At 39.5% G+C, this 18,343-nt stretch overlaps 1 protein-coding gene across 1 annotated transcript in view; it reads left to right on the forward strand.

Moving 5' to 3' along the window:
* NALCN (sodium leak channel, non-selective) overlaps positions 1 to 18,343 on the forward strand; it is a 278,856-nt gene that overhangs the window by 56,516 nt on the left and 203,997 nt on the right. Inside the window, exons 4-7 of the mRNA XM_081948163.1 lie at positions 5,187 to 5,270; positions 7,976 to 8,115; positions 9,141 to 9,269; positions 12,265 to 12,419. Of these exons, the coding sequence (XP_081804289.1) occupies positions 5,187 to 5,270; positions 7,976 to 8,115; positions 9,141 to 9,269; positions 12,265 to 12,419 (508 nt within the window). The remainder of the gene's footprint in view (positions 1 to 5,186; positions 5,271 to 7,975; positions 8,116 to 9,140; positions 9,270 to 12,264; positions 12,420 to 18,343) is intronic.

Genomic DNA, 18,343 nt, shown 5'->3' on the forward strand with positions numbered 1-18,343 from the left:
TATGGTCCAGGCAGGATGGTTTTAGCCATCACTGTTATAGTGGTTAATAAATACTGCATATAAAGACTGTGTTATCTACGAAGAGGCAGCAAGGCCCTTTAAAGAGAGCTAGTGTAGAGACTTTTCACTTTAGTCTGGTGTCTTAACAACTAAATTTGGCTTAGTTATTAAGGCACAAGGCTAGAAACCTGGACATTATGAGTTGGAGTTCCGCGTTAGCCGTGAAAGCCAGTTGGGTGCCTTTGAGCCAATCATTCTCTCTCAGCCCACAAGGTTGGGCTCAAGCAACAAGCCAGTGAGTCAATTCCTGTCACAACCAATGGAAATGAAAAAAGCAGCTCCTGCACTTGAAGGAAGATGCTAGAAAGAATAAAGGGGGGGGAGGTAGGTTAGTTCATAGCTGAAACAATGAGCAGAGCAAGAAACAAGAATGAAGTTAAACAAGTTTTAGAAGAAACGTGAAGAAACATTTCCTCCTGATAACAGTTGTTAAGCAATAGATCATCCTACCAATGGATCATAGAAAAACAGTAGAAGATTAATGGGGAGGAAATGATGATGATTTTATTATTACATCATACAAATCATGCAAATTGTATGCTTGTGTCCAGCATAATGATTAAGAATTATAATTGTATTATTGGGATAATAGCATAATGATAACAGATTAACAATATTAAATTGTAGCATATCATCCACATAATCTTATACTCTGCTCTCTACCCTTGCCAATTTCCTTAATGTTTTTTAAAAAAATATAATTCCATAACCTTGTATTTATAGAAACAAATTAAATACAGAAACAGGACATTCTTGATGTTTATTATAACACATATTTTAAGAAGAATATTGTTTCTTGCTATATTGCTATTGTTAATCAGCTATGAAGTAGAAATTAAATAAAATATGTCTATTCAGAATATGAAAGTTGGAGGCAGTCAAAATGTATTTATCTATATCCCAACTTTATTATTTTCGCAAATAATTCAAGGTGGCAAACAAATCCAGTCCTTCTGCCTCCTATTTCCTCATCAACAACAACCCTGTGAGGTTAGTTGGGCTGAAAGAGAGTGACTGGCCCGAAGTCCCCCCACCAGATGGCTTATATGGCAAAGGGTGACTTCTGCTTTCTAGCATGGAGCCTTAAACCTCTGGAGCAAATTGACTGTCTTCTGTATTCATTTCAGAAACATCCAAAAAACCTTATTAAAAGCCTTTCCTACATCCAAATATACTATGGTTGCTGGTTTTTATTAAACTACATCAAATCTAATGTCATCTACTTCTGAATGGTCTTATATAAATCTAGCCTGAGTTAAATATACAATAATTGAAAGAAAAAATAATTTATTGACAGGGATAGGAGTCCTATTAATGTGTGAAAGAGAACTATAATTAAGGTTTGTTTTGTTGATGAATTAGTCCTTAGTAGATGCCCAACTCCTTAGCATTTCATGTTTTAAGGCAATTGTCATGATAACATTAGAAACAGGGATATGCTATATCACACACACAAACACAAATAAAAAAGTGTTAAAATTGTATTCTCAGCTTAACAATAGTCCAGGCATATTGCAAACATCCCTGCACACATTAATAATGTGCTATCATCATTGTTTTTATGCAAAGCCAAGTGTGAGGAAGTTGAAGAATAAATCACAGCTACAAAGGAGAATACTATTTCTTTTTCTTACAGCATCTGAAACCAATATATCGAATAAACTGCCTAATTAGGAAATTAAAAGATTGTAAGGCAGGGCAGTAGCAGAACAAAGAATATTTTCAGCCCTCTGAAATTTCAGTCATAAAACCCAAGAGAAGTGAGAGATTTTTCTACTCTGGCCAGATCATTTTAGGATGTGTCAGATGTTGTTATAACAAGTATGGCAAGAAATCTGGAGAAATACTAAAGATTCCTCTGGTGAATCATAATTTTTAGCACACAAAACCCTTGTCTTGCACTTCTCTAGCATCATCACTTGGATAGAATAATATAGCTCTAAATTTTCTTTCCACTTTAACACTGTATTTTCTCAACTGACTTGACCAGTGGCTGAAGTTTATCATCTATGCCAATGATGGTTAACCTTTTCAGCACCAAGTGCCAAAATTGGAGCGCGCGTGCATGCACCCGAGCACCAGAGCCTGGAAGAGAGCAGCTGGCCGGTGCGCATGTGTGTGACTTAACCCAGAAGAGCAGCTGCTGATGGTGCGTGTGCTCACAGAAAGGGCTAACGCATGCACATGGTGGCCAGCTGCTCTTCTGGGTTCTGTCACCTGCATGCACATTTTACAGCTGGTCCAGCGTGCATGCAAACTGGCCAGCTGCTCTCTTCTGGGTTCTGGCATGCGCATGAGTGCTGAGCAAGTTGATCTTCAAAGACCAGCTGGCCGGCGCACGTGCGGGCACCAGAACCTGGAAGAGAGCAGCTGGCCGGTGTGCATGTGCATGAAGGAACCCAGGAGAGTAGCTGCCGATGGTGTGTGTGCTCACAGATAGGGCTATGCGTAAGAGGTGGGTTGCAGTGGAAATTGGGACTGGGAAATTGGGCAGGCTGGCCACGCCCCCGAACACGTTACCTGGTTCACCATGCCATTGCTGGCCTGTTTTTTCATCATTTTATAATGTTCTGCACATGCGCAGAACAATTTACAGGCAACTGCACATGTGCAAGCAATGCATGGTGGGTGCACGCGCAAAGCGAACCAGCAGTAATGTTGGCAGCAACTCACCCCTGCTCTGCATGCCACCTCTGGCATGGGTCCCATAGGTTCACCATCACAGATCTATACAAAAAAAGGAAAGGCTGTAATAAGATGGCCCTTAATATCTAACAGATTTAAAAAAAAAACTCATTCATGTTTTAAGGCTTCCATAAGAAAGCAGACGGATATTCTTTTCTGGAAAGTCTAGAAATTGGAGCAGTGAGACTCAGAGTTGAAGTATATTACTTGGGCCCTTTGTAGCCTTTAATCATTCTGTTGTGGCTACATTTGTGTACTTCTTGTGATCTCTCAAATGACATCAGTAGCATCTAAACTCATGCTCCCATGCTAACAGAATGATGAATAATTTTTATGTCCGTGCACATCTCTGTGGGAATGATTATACTTTCTCAGTAATTTCACAGCAGTTGTCACTTTGGGGAGAAGGAAGCAATTGAGGGTGGGTTTTTTTTTGTGAACAACAATCCTTATGTTTCCATCTCCAATAGCATTAATTAGATATTAGGATAATAATACTGCTGGGGGATTAAACTTTACCTGCCTCTAGCATCCTCTTGAATGCTGCAAAACATGATACTGTACAGAAATAACTCTTGATTGTGTCTATTTTTGAATTAAATACATGCTAAAAAGCTTGGGCTGCATTTATATAATTTTATTTAAACTAAATATAGGCGTTAGTATAATACTAAGGCACACTATAGCTTTACTCATTTTAATGATATGTGGAGCAGTATATGAATGAGCTTAAATTCTTAGCTTAAAGGTACATTCAAAGACCTGCCTGAGACAGAGAATTCCATAGCGTATCTTTTTTTTTTCTCTGCTTGCTACAGCTGCAAATCATTACGAGTTTTCTTGGTCAGCAAAAAAGATGAAAGGATCAAGATGCATCTGCAAACAGTGCTTGTAACTAATGCATTACTGATGTCCCAGGTTCAACCTAAAAGTTAACAAGTCAAGAAAAAAAAATATTTAAAAATATCCACAAATAGCAAAAATCAGTTACTATATAAGAGCACTTTGTATCAGAGGTGGGCTGCACTTAGGTTGACAACTGGTTCGCTGGTTGTGAGGGCGTGCACACTAGCTTTCCTCGCATGCACCTCTTCGAGGCTGAAGCACAGCTTCAAACATGCAACTAATCTACTCAGGCAGTTCCAGTGAGTACAGCAGGCGCCAGACAGAACTCAGCTGGGGCAGTGTGGGTGGGGGGAGCGAGCCAGAAAGTTAGTTATATATGGAGAGGATAGCGGAAGGGCAGGTGGCCGGGCCCAGTCAGTGATCACAACTACTAGGCAGCAGCCCACCACTGCTTTGTAAGCTGGGTTACATTTGGGGAAAACAGTCTTCCTGTGTTTAGTTTACCTAATTCACTTCTCTTATTCCAGATGCATTGCTTACAAACTTAAGCTATTCACTATAGTACAGAAATAAAAGAGGTGCTTTTAAATACATGGCACTGAACATTTGTGTCAAATAGTTGCATGGTGCTTTCAACAGCTGTCAAAGTAAAACATCTACGAGGTAAATGGGGGTTAGGTTCTAAGTTACAATAATACAATAGCAGAGTTGGAAGGGACCTTGGAGGTCTTCTAGTCCAACCCCCTGCCTAGGCAGGAAACCCTATACCATTCCAGACAAATGGCTATCCAACATCTTCTTAAAGACTCCCAGTGTTGGGGCATTCACAACTTCTGGAGGCAAGCTGTTCCACTGATTAATTGTTCTGTCAGGAAATTTCTCCTCAGTTCTAAGTTGCTTCTCTCCTTGATTAGTTTCCACCCATTGCTTCTTGTTCTGCCCTCAGGTGCCTTGGAAAATAATTTGACTCCCTCTTCTTTGTGGCAACCCCTGAGATATTGGAACACTGCTATCATGTCTCCCCTAGTCCTTCTTTCTATTAAACTAAACATACCCAGTTCCTGCAACCGCTCCTCATATGTTTTAGCCTCCAGTCCCCTAATCATCTTTGTTGCTCTTCCCTGCACTCTTTCTAGAGTCTCCACATCTTTTCTACATCGTGGCGACCAAAACTGAATGCAGTATTCCAAGTGTGGCCTTACCAAGGCATTATAAAGTGGTATTAACACTTCACGTGATCTTGATTCTATCCCTTTGTTGATGCAACCTAGAACCGAGTTGGCCTTTTTGGCAGCTGCTGCACACTGCTGGCTCATATTTAAATGGTTCTCCACTAGGACTCCAAGATCCCACATTGCAAGCAAATGATTCTTCTAAGACACTAAACCTATTTCACTCTGTTCAGGATATTTATTTATATATTTATTGCAGCATTCTCTAATTTATAGCCCTCCTGAGCCATTGAATTAATAGTTGCTGCACACCTGAAGATATCATTTTTGAGAAACATTTTTAAATGCTATTTTTGTTTAATTATGATTACAAAATAACACAATGAACACACAATATGATCCAATGTAATTCTTTTTCTGTAGGGGGATAGCTCCTATGTGAAGGACCGCTGGTGCGTATTTGATGGATTCATGGTATTTTGTCTGTGGGTGTCCTTAGTTTTACAGGTAATTATATTTCATTATAACAAGGGCATCTCTGCCCAAGTACTGATATTGAGTTTAAATTAAAAATCCTCTGATTGGCTCTTCTCCTTAAGCAAACTCAAGTGCCTGAAACGTGCATTTGAATGTCACAGAGTGTACCTAATAGAATCTGTTTTATTTTTCCTTTTATTATTAAACTTGTATGCTGCCTGAATGCAGTGATGTCTCTGAGTGATTTACAACAATCCAAACAAAGAAATTGCATTAAATCTAATTAAAAAGGATGAAAAAAATATAAAAGTGACAAAAAGACTGAATGGAATAAAGTTAGGAGTCCTAATCTCCTGCACTAAGTCTTCACTCCGCTGGGCAACAGAAAAGTGGAGGACTTTCAGAGATCAGGAGGAGCCAAATTCTGGAGGCCAGGGGTTTCGACATAGAAAGCACACTTCTGGAGTCCTGGTAGATGACATTGCTTACTCAAAGGGTTCCCAGAGTTTCTCAATCCTGTAAGATTGAATCACCTGGGCAGATTTTATTTATTTTATTTGATTTGATTTCTAGACCGCCCCCTCTCCCCGAAGGGACTCGGGGCGGTGTATAGGTACCAAATTAAAAACCATACAAATAATCATAAATATAGTTAAAATCGAATTAAACTTTAAACCCCTGTACAAATTTATAAAAATTAAAAACTTAGCCTAAGACCAACCCGTGAAATTTAAAAATACAGACTGAGGTGGGAGAGCTGGAATTAGGCCAAGCCGGCTAGATTAAACAGGTGGGTTTTGAGCTTCTTACGGAAGGAGCGGAGGTCCGTGATTGTTCTAATATCAGGGGGAAGGTCATTCCAGAGGGTCGGGCCCATCACAGAGAAGGCCCTTCCCCTGGGCGCCGCCCGCTGGCACAGCCTAGTGGACGGCACCCTGAGGAGTCCCTCTCTGTGTGAGCGAATCGGCCGAAGGGATGTGTGGGGCAGGATACGATCCCGCAAATAACTAGGCCCTGTGCCATGGAGCGCTTTGAAGATGATAATCAGCACCTTGAAACGCACCCGTGAAACGCATCCCATGAAAGACTGGTGGCCCCTCAAATAAACAGGCCCTAGACCTGTGATGGTGAACCTATGGCACTTGCCAGAGGTGGCATGCAGAGCCCACTCTGCTGGCATGTGCTGTCGCCCCAGGTCATATATCTGTGGTGTTTCTTTTATGAGCTTCTGTTTCCCTGTAAATGACAAAACAGAAACTCAAGATCTTACCTCTTGCTGTGCTGCCGGTGCTGAACTGCCCCTGCTCCAGAGGTGGTATTCTGGTTCTGACCAATTTTGGACAACCAGTAGTGGAAATTTTGAGTAGTTGGGAGAACCAGTAAATACCACCTCTGACTGGCCCCACCCCCATCTATCCTCTGCATCCCGAGTCCCAGCTGATCAGGAGGTAATGGGGATTTTGCAGTAACCTTCCCCTGGAGTGGGGAGAGAATGCAGATTTTACAATAACCTTCCCTTGCCACGCCAAACTAAACTAAACTAAACTAAACTAAACTAAACTAAACTAAACTAAACTAAAATGTAATGCTTTTTAAAAACAACCTAGATCAGTGTTAATTACCTAACATTTTGAGATTTGTACCAGTTAGATAAATTGTGTACTTTTGAGTACTCTTGCTTGGACACTATCTGAACTACGCAAAACTAAAAGAGAAATATTCTACCATTGGTTTTCATAAGACTTTCAGATGAAAAAATTCTTATCAGACCAAACCTTATATGGTTTTTAAAAGGATTTATATTTATACATTTATTGTATAAATATATACAACTAATGAAATGCTCCAGGGGTAAAATCCACTTACCTTTGCTACCGGTTCGCAAATGTGAGTGTGCCTGCACGTGCGCAGAGCATCAATAATGGACGTGATGATGTCCGGGCGGGTGGGCAGAGCCTGCTACCGAACGCACCTGCAAACCTAAGGAGAACAGCGGAGGAGGGAATCTGCTGTGCCACGCGATTTAGATTAGCTAGAAATCAGGAAATCCTGCTTTCTAGCTAATATAAATTGTGCGTCACAGCTGATCATCGGAAATACCGGTTTGCCTGGACCGGAAGCATTTTTTTCACTCCCGGTTCAGGCGAACTGATCCGAACCGGTAGCATTTCACCCCTGAAATGCTCCTATCAGAATAATTGATCACAGCACTGAGATATGTTATGCATTACACATTGCATTCCAGATTTAAATGACTCATTCTCTTGTCAGTGTTTAAAAAGGAATAGAATTTTACCGGTACACTAGAGCTTGTTACCATTATTTGATTTGGCAACCTAACATAGGGTTGCTCTCCACATAGAACTCTTCCTCTTCAGTTTAGCCTCGAGCAATTCTGTCGTGAGCACCGTATCTCAGCAAAGACATCCTGCACCTTCTGTTTTACTACCTAAGTAAACCAGCATGGTATTGTTTTAGATCAATACGTTCAAGGTTCATTCATATTGTTGAATGAGATCATTGATGTTTGAGCCTGCAGGATAATCAGTTGCAAAGGCAACTTTTTAAGAAGCATGGAAATCCTCAATTGAACAAAAACACTGAAAGTTAACAATGGAAGTATGTTGTTCCTGGAAATTATAGTGTTTTGCAGAAATAATAATTTAAAACTAGCAGAAGAAGACTGGCATGATTAGGAAACATCTGAGAGAAAAAGGCATTCCTTTTCTTCCTAGGTTTTTGAAATCGCTGAGATAGTGGATCAAATGTCTCCTTGGGGCATGCTAAGGATCCCACGGCCGCTTATTATGATTCGAGCATTCCGAATTTATTTCCGCTTTGAATTACCGAGAACCAGGATAACCAATATTTTAAAGTAAGTCTGTTCTTTGTCTTTGATTTTAAAGTGTAGCTTTGGCAACTTTTTAGGCACAGCTGTATAAAAATATATATCGTGAGTGAAAGACTTGCATTCAGTTTCCTATTATTTCATATGTCTTTGCTTACTTTATTTATCTTTGCAATATGGGTGAATGATTGGGGAACTTCCAGACTTATGCAAGACCTCTGTTCTTTGAGAAGGAAAACCAAGCATTTTTAAAAATTGCCAAAGGCCTGATTGGTTTCTCAATATAATGTATATCATCAGTTCTCTGGGTTTTCAATAAATATCTTAGTTAACAGTAATCATCCTTATTAATTCCTTTGGCACACTTTTTAATATACATATTCGCGTTGTCCAAGTATTTATTTATAGGGGGAAATGTCCAGATCAAAGGTAATTTCTAATATTGGATTTTCCCCCTTACCAGAGGGAGCTCCCTTGTGGAGTACTGTGAAATCATTACCATGGCAACTCCACTATGCTGTACAGTAGAATCCATTTTACGGCAGTACAATAGAAGCCATTTGAAGGCATAACAGGCTGTATCATAACATAACATACACACCGAGGGGTATTAAGGGTGTCTTACCCCCACAGTATTTGTTTCCAGAGAATCATCTGTGTACCAAGTTCGGTTGAAATTGTTTGAGGAGTTCCAGAGTTATGCTGGAACATACACACACATACACACACACACACAAAGAGCCATTTATATATATATACATAAGATTTTAAAAATAGGTTAGGACGGTACACATCTGACAATACAAATTGTTCTAAATTACAGCCTAGTGTAGTTCAGCACCTGAATTCAATGCAGTATTTAGAACAAAAAAATACCATAATTCTCTCATTCTCGCTTGATAAAACGGGTGATTAATCTACACCTGCAAAGGCTTTTCTGGTGGATCTGAAGTCTTGGAAACTTTGTCCTACTTTTTTCTTATTGTGTGTGTATGTGTATATATATATAATGCATATCACTTTCATTCTCACTTTCTTTTTTTTTAAACTAGGCGTTCAGGTGAACAAATTTGGAGTGTTTCCATTTTCCTTCTGTTCTTTCTGCTTCTGTATGGAATTTTGGGCGTCCAGATGTTTGGACCTTTCACATATCATTGCGTAACAAATGATACAAAACCAGGGTAAGTCTCAACAAATTTTTTCAGTGTGTCTCCCTTTCTGTCTCTTTCTAAAGGATTATTCCCTACCTTATTTTGTATTTGATAATTGGTCTTGATGATGAGACTTTGAAATGTGAAAGTGTTTCAGTGAGATTTGATACTTTAGCAACACACAGTTTTTAAGAACTTTTGGAGCTATGTGATTTTCTAACAGGGAACTTGGGAACAATATGTTCTAATTTCCCATGAAACATAGTTGTCAGATGCTGTAAGCATATACAACAGTGTCTGACAGTGTTGCCGTTAGACTTCCAGGCCCTTAGGAAATATATCCTGCATGAATAATGTTATCAAAGACAACGTTGCAGCCAAATGGAAGGTCTTGTGGTGGAATTCCTAGAAAATTTGTACAGAAATGAGAAAGGGGTCAACTAAATTAGAAAGGGCTAGCAGAGAAACAAAAACAGAAACAACATTCTTTGTTTTACTTAATTACACCTTACATGTTAAATGCAGCTGTTTCTAATGATGTTTTTAAGTAGTGCTAATAGAAGGTGTGATCCTTTCTTTTTGTTATCTGTATTTCTTTAGCATTTTATTGTACTTTACTGTTTGAAACTTAAAAACAGCCTGAAATATCTGTTATGAAGTCTGTAATAAACGTTTGATTGATTGAAATGTTCTGTTAAGAAAATAGTGCATACATTATCTGAAATGCATAAATGGGAGATACATAAAAGTAGTCCTTGACTTACAGCCATTCATTTATTGATCATTCAAAGCTACCATGTCACTGGAAGAAAAAAAATGACTTACAATCAGTCCTCACATTTACAATAATCACAGCAGCATCACAGTCACATGACCAAAAAATTTTGCACTTGGCAATTGTATATATTTACTATGGTTGTAGCATCCCAGGGTCATTTAATCATCATTAGTGATCTTCCTGGCTGGTTTCTGACAAGCAAAATCAAATGGGAGAAGCCAGATTCGCTTAATGACCATGTGATTCAGTTAAGAATTACATTGATTCGTTTAACAACTGTGGCAAAATCCTGCATGAGTCCCTTAACCACTGCCCTCCTTAGCAACAGAAATTCTGGTTTCTGTAAGTTGAAGACTACCCATATGAAAGTTCACACTGCTTTATTGAAGCTTCTGTAGTTTTGCCTCCAAGTCAGCTATTCTTTCCATTGGATTTCCCAAGTGTAGGAAGATACTTGCAGTGGTGAAATGTTCAAGGTTAAAATAAACATAAATAGGTTACATTAGTTTAACTGTATGTTTTAATAAGTTCAGCACAGTTGAAACCATTGTTTTATCACAAGATTTTCAAAAGCAAACATGCAAGTACTTCTGCTGACTGCCGGCTGACTGAAATTTGGCAATTCAAATCTCACCCGGCTCAAGGTTGACTCAGCCTCTCAGCCTTCCAAGGTCGATAAAATGAGGACCCAGATTGTTGGGGGCAATATACTGACTTTGTAAAATGCTTAGTGAGGGCTGTAAAGCACTGTGAAGCGATATATAAGTCTAAGTGCTATTGCTATACAAAATAAGTGTTACATTTTCTGTGATGCTTCTCTTAATTTTACCTCATTGTTCTTTTTAGGCTCCTTCCGTTCCCTCAAAGAAAATTCCAAATCTTGCCAGCCAATATTCATACTCATCACTTGGCTCACTATATTTCTTCTGAGGCAGTTATTTATCTATCTGCATTTTACTGTTGTCTCTCTGGCTTCTCTTTCTCACTTTCTAATAATGCAACGTTTTGTTGTTGTTTTGAGGGCTTCACCATGATTTATTTTTATTTGCTGCTTGCTTGTTCATATTTGTTTAATCTCTGTGAAGGAGCAATGCACGTTAAGGAAGAAAAACTTTTAAAAGTAGCATGTTAATGTATTTAATAACTAAGGCCAGAGTGAGCTGGAGTTCTGGTTTTCTATATTAGTTCCTTTATCAGTTCCATATTGACAAAGTTTCAGCTGCAGGATTAATGGAATGCATTTTGCTAAAGAGAACATCTTAGGCTCTTTACCTTTGTTTTATTTTCACAATAAAGTGGAAGTGAATGGCTATGCCAAGATTCTCATGAATTTCATTGCAAATAGGAGTTTGAATTAGTGTCTCTAAAGTCTCAATCCAACACTTTATTCCGGCTTCCCCTGATTTGGTGCTCTGCAGAAACAATGGAACAAGCACTTCCCAAAATACCTACTGTTCTTTCTACCTGCTGTTTTTTCCCTTAAATATTTAAAATCAAGCCTATATTATTTTCCACAACTCACATATTAAATAAAGAATGAAATTACAATAAATGATGGCCAAGGCACTTCAATTCTATAAGATCTCTATTTATTCTATAGTCTTCCCCCATGGTCTTACGTGAATCGTCCTAAATCTAATATTATTTTCTTAAGGCTGAATTAACTTAATCCAATTGCTCTTAATTCTTCAGATGGAGAGAGAAAATGAATAGGAATACTCCAAAATAAATGACCTAAAGATAGGGGGTATCTTTTTCAAATAAATCATTTTTCCCTTTCTCTCATTTTGCCATTTGAATGTTTACATAACTTATATTAATAGTTTTTTCCCCTTTTTCCTCACTCTCCTTCAGTAGATTGATCTACAGTAGATCTCAGTTTGCTGAGGGATACATCCTTTTGAACATTGCAAATCCGTTTCCCATTCTCTTGAGCCATTATTCCATTTAAAGATGATGATGTGTGAATTTGATAAAGAGTGTTGATATTGTTCTCCATTCCCAGAAGATCAGAAAGCTTTTCAGCTGATAACTCTGTTGCTATCCATTATTCCTCAGTTACTCCCTGGCACCTAATTTTTATACACGACTGTTATTTCTGTGCAGGCAATGATTTGGATATTCAAGGAGGTATAGGTAGAAGCTAACCAGATAGTTTTTCCTTCTCTTTATACACTGCCAAAAAAAATAAGATTGCCCAGATAGAATTCAATTTCTAACTAACTGATTTCCTTGTCATCCCAATAGAAACATAACCTGGAATAATTTGGCAATCCCAGATACACATTGTTCAAAAGCATCAGAAGAAGGTTACCAGTGTCCACCAGGATTTGAGTGTTTGGACCTTGAAGAATTGGGGTTAAGCCGACAGGAGCTGGGCTACAGCGGTTTTAATGAGATAGGTATGTCTATCTGATTACAATGTATTTCTAGTGCCTATTTGAAAATGCTTATGAAGTTTGTAGAAGCTACTCTGAGAAGATAGGGTGTTGATGTACTAGGAAGGAGCACAAATTTGGTATTTCCCCCCTCTTTGGTATATTTTTCCTCATTATTCAGAATGAAAATTGATTATTGAATACATAGTTAAGTCTGTGAAATTCAACTCTATTTTTTAAAATTCCAGGTGATCTTAGTGATAGAATTTTTTTGTTGATGTTACCTTCTTTCAAAGTAAAGCAATAGCAGGTTTAGAGTACAGCACTGTCCAGGAATGGAGAACATAGGTATTTGATTTTTAATCGTTTCCCTCCTGGCTTTATTTTTACCTTCTATGAAGGTGACAAAAGCTATTCTAGGTGACTGCAATATTCTATTGCAGTTTTGAGATGTCATGTCTAATTTGGCCCTTAAAACACATTCTAGTGACACTGTCATGAGCATTGAAGTTAATATGTTAACATTTTCCTTAAAACACACAGCTGAAATTGATGGGCAGAAAGCAACATACGTGAGTGGAAAATACAAGTACTCTCCCTGATAAAGTGGGATCAGATTACAGAGATAGTGACCAATGTTATGTATGGCTTGTGTAAATCAGAATTGATCTGATCTGATCTGATTGAGATTCAATATTTAAAGACGGTATGATTTGCTATGAGTTTTTGAATTGAGGGCAAATCTATTCATTTCAGCTGTTTGAGCTTTGAGCTTCAATTAAAAAATGTGTCCATAAGTTATAATGAGGAAAATCCAAGACTCCTAAAGAAACTCCTTATTTTGCTAGAGTAGAATGAAAATCTCAGGGACTGTAAATTGTCTAGAAGAAATTAATTCTGTCAGGCTTTAGTTATATTCCACAATAATTTTAAAATGTTCTCCCTGTAGCTTTCTGAAGGCAGAGATAGCAAAGATGAAGAAATGACTACATCATTCATTGTCCAAATTATCTAACAAATAGCCAATGCAGATGTTGGCCAGACCAATGAATACATCTGATTCCAGTTTAAAAATACAACATCTCTTTAGTTTTCCACTTGTTTTTCTGAATTACACTGAAGAATGTTAATTGATTTGTCCTTGTAAGGTCTTGTATGTTGTTATTTCTGATTACTGATCTCTGACTTTTCTCGTCTACTGGGGGTTGGCATAGCTGCTTGGCAAATCTATTTGTGATTGTTAGGTAGGAGCTCTCAGTTTAGCTTACTTGCAAAATGTGGCCTTTTCTGGTCTAGCTTCGGAAGAAGAGCCATTGATTTGTTTCTGTATGGATGTATAGTTTGTAGCCTCTGATTGTTTAGGACTTTGAGGATGTCAGGAGGATTAATACAATCAGTTGACAAACATGGTGGCGCGTAGAAAAAAATTCTCTCATCAATGGTAGCAAGACTTCAGTTTTGCTGGAGTTGTGGCTTATTGGCAATATTCTTAGTGAATTGGTGGAGGCAACTTAAGCAGATTAGTATAGTGAACTACAACACCATGGAGTAGTGGTTCTCAACATGTGGTCTACGGACCCCTGGGTCATCACAAGGCGGTCTGCGAAGGCTTGAAGAAATGTTATGATTTAAGTTTTGAGAGTCCGTGGCCATTTCCATGGCTACAAAAAGGTATTTAAAGGGTGTCTGTGGTGAAGAAAAGGTTGAGAACCACTGCCATAGAGCTAGGGCAGGCTGCAGAAAAAAAAAAGTTTGAATAAGAAAGAATAAACAAAATTTGTAGCCATGCCATTACACCTCTTAAAAGCAATAAACATTAAGGCTTTAGCCTCTCATGAAAAGAACTGATCAACTGGGAGCAGAGTTCCTGGTTTGCATTGATAGGCTAACTATCTGAATGAATTTGCTGTTTCAAAGCAGGTCCTTCTTTCAGTTTCCAAATAAACTAGTTGGGTTTATCCAATCAAAGCTTCCCTTCAAGACTTTTCACAGCATTCCTCTCAGCTTCTCTCAGCCATTTCTCTGGAAGTGGTGGAGTTCCCAGTCTTCTCCTCCTACATGCCATTCTTGCCATCTAGACCATGGGTGTCAAACTCAAGGCCCAGGGGCCAGATCCGTCCCACAGGGTGCTTAGATCTGGCTCATGGGGTGCGGACCGGCCTGCAGTGCCTTTGCCAGTGAGGAACTCCTGAGCTCCATTTTCACTGGCAGAGGTTGCAGGAAGTCCTTGCAGCCGAAAATGGCAGAGTGCTTAGGCCAACACAGGTGCCTCCAACACAAGTGACATCAAGCGGGCCATGTCCACCCTGCCCTCCCCCAAGGTCAAACACAACCCCGATGCATCCCTCAATAAAACCAAGTTTGACACCTCTCACCTAGACAGTGACCCCACTGTCTTCCAAACTACCTCTGCAGGAGACAATCTATGGAGATTCTCAGTCATGCAGGTCATGGTTGTCCCAAAGGTGCTTTTTCAAGAGGCAATTGGGCTTTCAGAAAGTCCAGTTGCCTCTGCCAGAGACAGAATAATGCTCACTTGCATAGAGATGAGGGAGAAATTTATGCTCTTCTCCTCAGGCTCCATCTTGACAATTTCTCAGATGGTCTTTCACACTGTACTGATCCTGATGTCTCCCAGGACATCTGAGCAAGAGAAAGAAAAGTGTATCTATTTGCATGAGGGAGAGAAAACATTTTTTTAAAAAAACCTCACATGTCGACACTTTCCCAGCAAAGAAACCCCATCTGTACTTTTTACCAACCATTCTCTCTGGCAGACTGGTCCCAACAGCGTCAAAGATATGAAAGAAACCCTAACCCAGGGGTGTCCAAACTTGGCAACTTTAAGACTTGTGGACTTCAACTCCCAGAATTCCCCAGCCAGCAGAGCTGGCTGGGGAATTCTGGGAGTTAAAGTCCACAAGTCTTAAAGTTGCCAAGTTTGGACACCCCTGCCCTAACCCTGGGAGGCAGAATAAGCTGGTTCTTGTAGATAGCAAAGAGATTAAAAACCTCTCCCGAACGGTTGCCATCTTCCCTGTCCATTACTTCAAAGAACAGTCACACTTCGAACTTCTGAAGCCCCTGAATAAGAGGCAAAAGAATCTAGACATTTGCATAAAGGAGAAAAGATAAGTTAAGATTTTTCTTCCAAAACCTCATTTTGTATAAGATGTTCTAATTTTAAATTTAAAAAAAAAAAACTAAAGTTTTCTCATTTAACCACTGTATTTTATTTCTTACTTTTTAAAAGTTAGATTCTCCTTTCAGAGGTCCTGTGCTTTCTAGTTTGGCTAAACAGCTTTTGGGATTTCAAGGCACAAAGATGCCTTAACCATGTGCATGTTACAGACTTGGAGAAGTCTGGCAGCCAGACAGTGCTGGAAAAAGATTCACCTGCTTTAAGGATAGGAGCTATGTGAGCCCTCTTGGACATTCCAAAGTACATTTTGCCTATCAATCTGTAGCACTGCATCCCTCTACTTTTCATAAGGGCAGCTCCTAAAGAAAGTAAGAACTGACATGCTCCAATATTTCAGAATGTATATACAGTGTATATACTGTAGAGCAGTGACGTGCGGTGAGCTTTACGGCTGGTGAGGCTGGTGACGTCATCAGCGTGAGCCGCGGTCCCCTTCATGTTGACTCAGGAAGGAGGGGAATGGGACCATGTCAGCTTGCTCTGCGGGACAGCGGCTCATGCTGTGCGATCCCTCCTCTGCGATCCCTCCAGCCTCCCTCATGCGTGCTTCGCGGGACAGCTGCTCACGCTCCGCGATCCCCTTCATGTTGACTCAGGAGTCAGGAAGGAGGGGAATTCCCCTCCTTCCTGACTCCTGAGTCAACATGAAGGGGACCGCGGAGTATGCTCCGCGGGACCGCGGCTCACACTCCGCGGTCCCCTTCATGTTGACTTAGGAAGGCGGGGAATGGGACGTGCGCAGGAGGGAGGCTGAGGCTAGAGGAGCCTCCTGCACACGTGGTCCCATTCCCCTCCTTCCTGACTCCTGAGTCAACATGAAGGGGACCACGGAGCGCTCCCATTCCCGACCACATGTGCAGAAGGCTCCTCAGCGCCTTTTCCCTTTTCCCTTTTTTTTAATTTTCATGATGAGAGCGGTGCGGCTCTGCCTCCCCTCCCTCCCCTGATCGCACGTCCCTGCTGTATAGGTTAGCCTTATGTATAGCCAGGCCTAGCTTTCGGTCCATTATAAATACTGTACCTTTTTAGTCAAATACTATGAGCCAGCTGTTTTGATTACTGTATACATTATAAAGTTATCTACAGGTAAAATTCGAAATATTAGAATATCGTGCAAAAGTTCATTTATTTCAGTAATGCAACTTAATAGGTGAAACTAATATATAAGATAAGACTCATTACATGCAAAGCAAGATAGTTCAAGCCGTGATTTGTCACAATTGTGATAATTATGGCGTACAGCTCATGAAAACCCCAAATCCACCATATCAGAAAATTAGAACATTACATGCAATCAATAAAACAAGGATTGTACATAGAACAATATCGGACCTCTGAAAAGTATAAGCATGCATATGTACTCAGTACTTGGTTTGGGCCCCTTTTGCAGCAATTACTGCGTCAATGCGGCATGGCATGGAAGCTATCAGCCTGTGGGACTGCTGAGGTGTTATGGAAGACCAGGATGCTTCAATAGTGGCCTTCAGCTCTTCTGCATTGTTCGGTCTCATGTCTCTCATCTTTCTCTTGGCAATGACCCATAGATTCTCCATGGGGTTCAAGTCAGGCGAGTTTGCTGGCCAATCAAGCCCAGTAATCCCACAGTCATTGAACCAGGTTTTGGTGCTTTTGGCAGTATGGGCAGCTGGAAAATGAAGTCAGCATCCCCATAAAGCTCGTCTGTGGAAGGAAGCATGAAATGCTCCAAAATCTCCTGGTAGACGGCTGCGTTGACCTGGTCTTAATGAAGCACAGTGGTCCAAAGTCCTGTTGCTCAGTGGTCCAAAGTCCTCTTTTCTGATGAGAGCAACTTTTGCATTTCATTTGGAAACCAAGGATCCATAGTATGGAGGAAGAATGGAGAGGCCAATCAAGCACAGCAATCCTACGGTCATTGAACCAGTTTTTGGTGCTTTTGGCAAAAGTTCTAATTTTCTGAGATGGTGGATTTGGGGTTTTCATGAGCTGTACGCCATAATCATCACAATTATGACAAATCACGGCTTGAACTATCTGGCTTTGCATGTAATGAGCCTTATCTCATATATTAGTTTCACCTTTTAAGTTGCATTACTGAAATAAATGAACTTTTGCATGTTAGTCTAATTTTTCGAGTTTCACCTGTACTCAGAAACACATTGTTATGTTCACTGTATCCCAACTTATTAACTGAGCATCTTAATTATGTTGTTTTATGTGCAATGATAATAACATTTTCAGTGTCTGCAAAGATTTGAAATGATTAGAGAATGAGAAAGAATAAATAATTGTGTGATTACATTTTTCAGAATTATGATTTAATTATATATAACTATGCCTATGAAAATAACCAGAATCCAGAGGATCTTTTTCAACAAAGCAGTATTTTTACTGTTTGAAAACCACATTCTGGTATACAGAAGTGTAAAACTAAGTGATAGTGAATTTGCTAGTCTGTTAACTTTGATTTTATTAAAATTAATTTCTTCCCTAGGGGTTCTATTATTGCAATGTCCAAAGAACAGTATTATATTTTGCTCTACAAGTTAATAGTAGAGAAGTGTAAAACTAAATGGAAGTGAATCTTTTTTTTTGTAGGTTTTTCTTTCCTTCCCCCACAAATGCATTCCCTCTTTTTAAATTTGTCACTAGAAAAAACACAAGGAACACATTTTTTTAACCTTAGGATTCCCCCCCCCCTGAATTTTGTGAGTGAACCTTAGAGTATAAGAAAAATTTAAACATACTAAGTCATTGGAAATTTTGC

The sequence above is a fragment of the Natrix helvetica genome (assembly GCF_964273705.1).
Source record: "Natrix helvetica genome assembly, chromosome: 3".
Classification (NCBI taxonomy): domain Eukaryota; kingdom Metazoa; phylum Chordata; class Lepidosauria; order Squamata; family Natricidae; genus Natrix; species Natrix helvetica.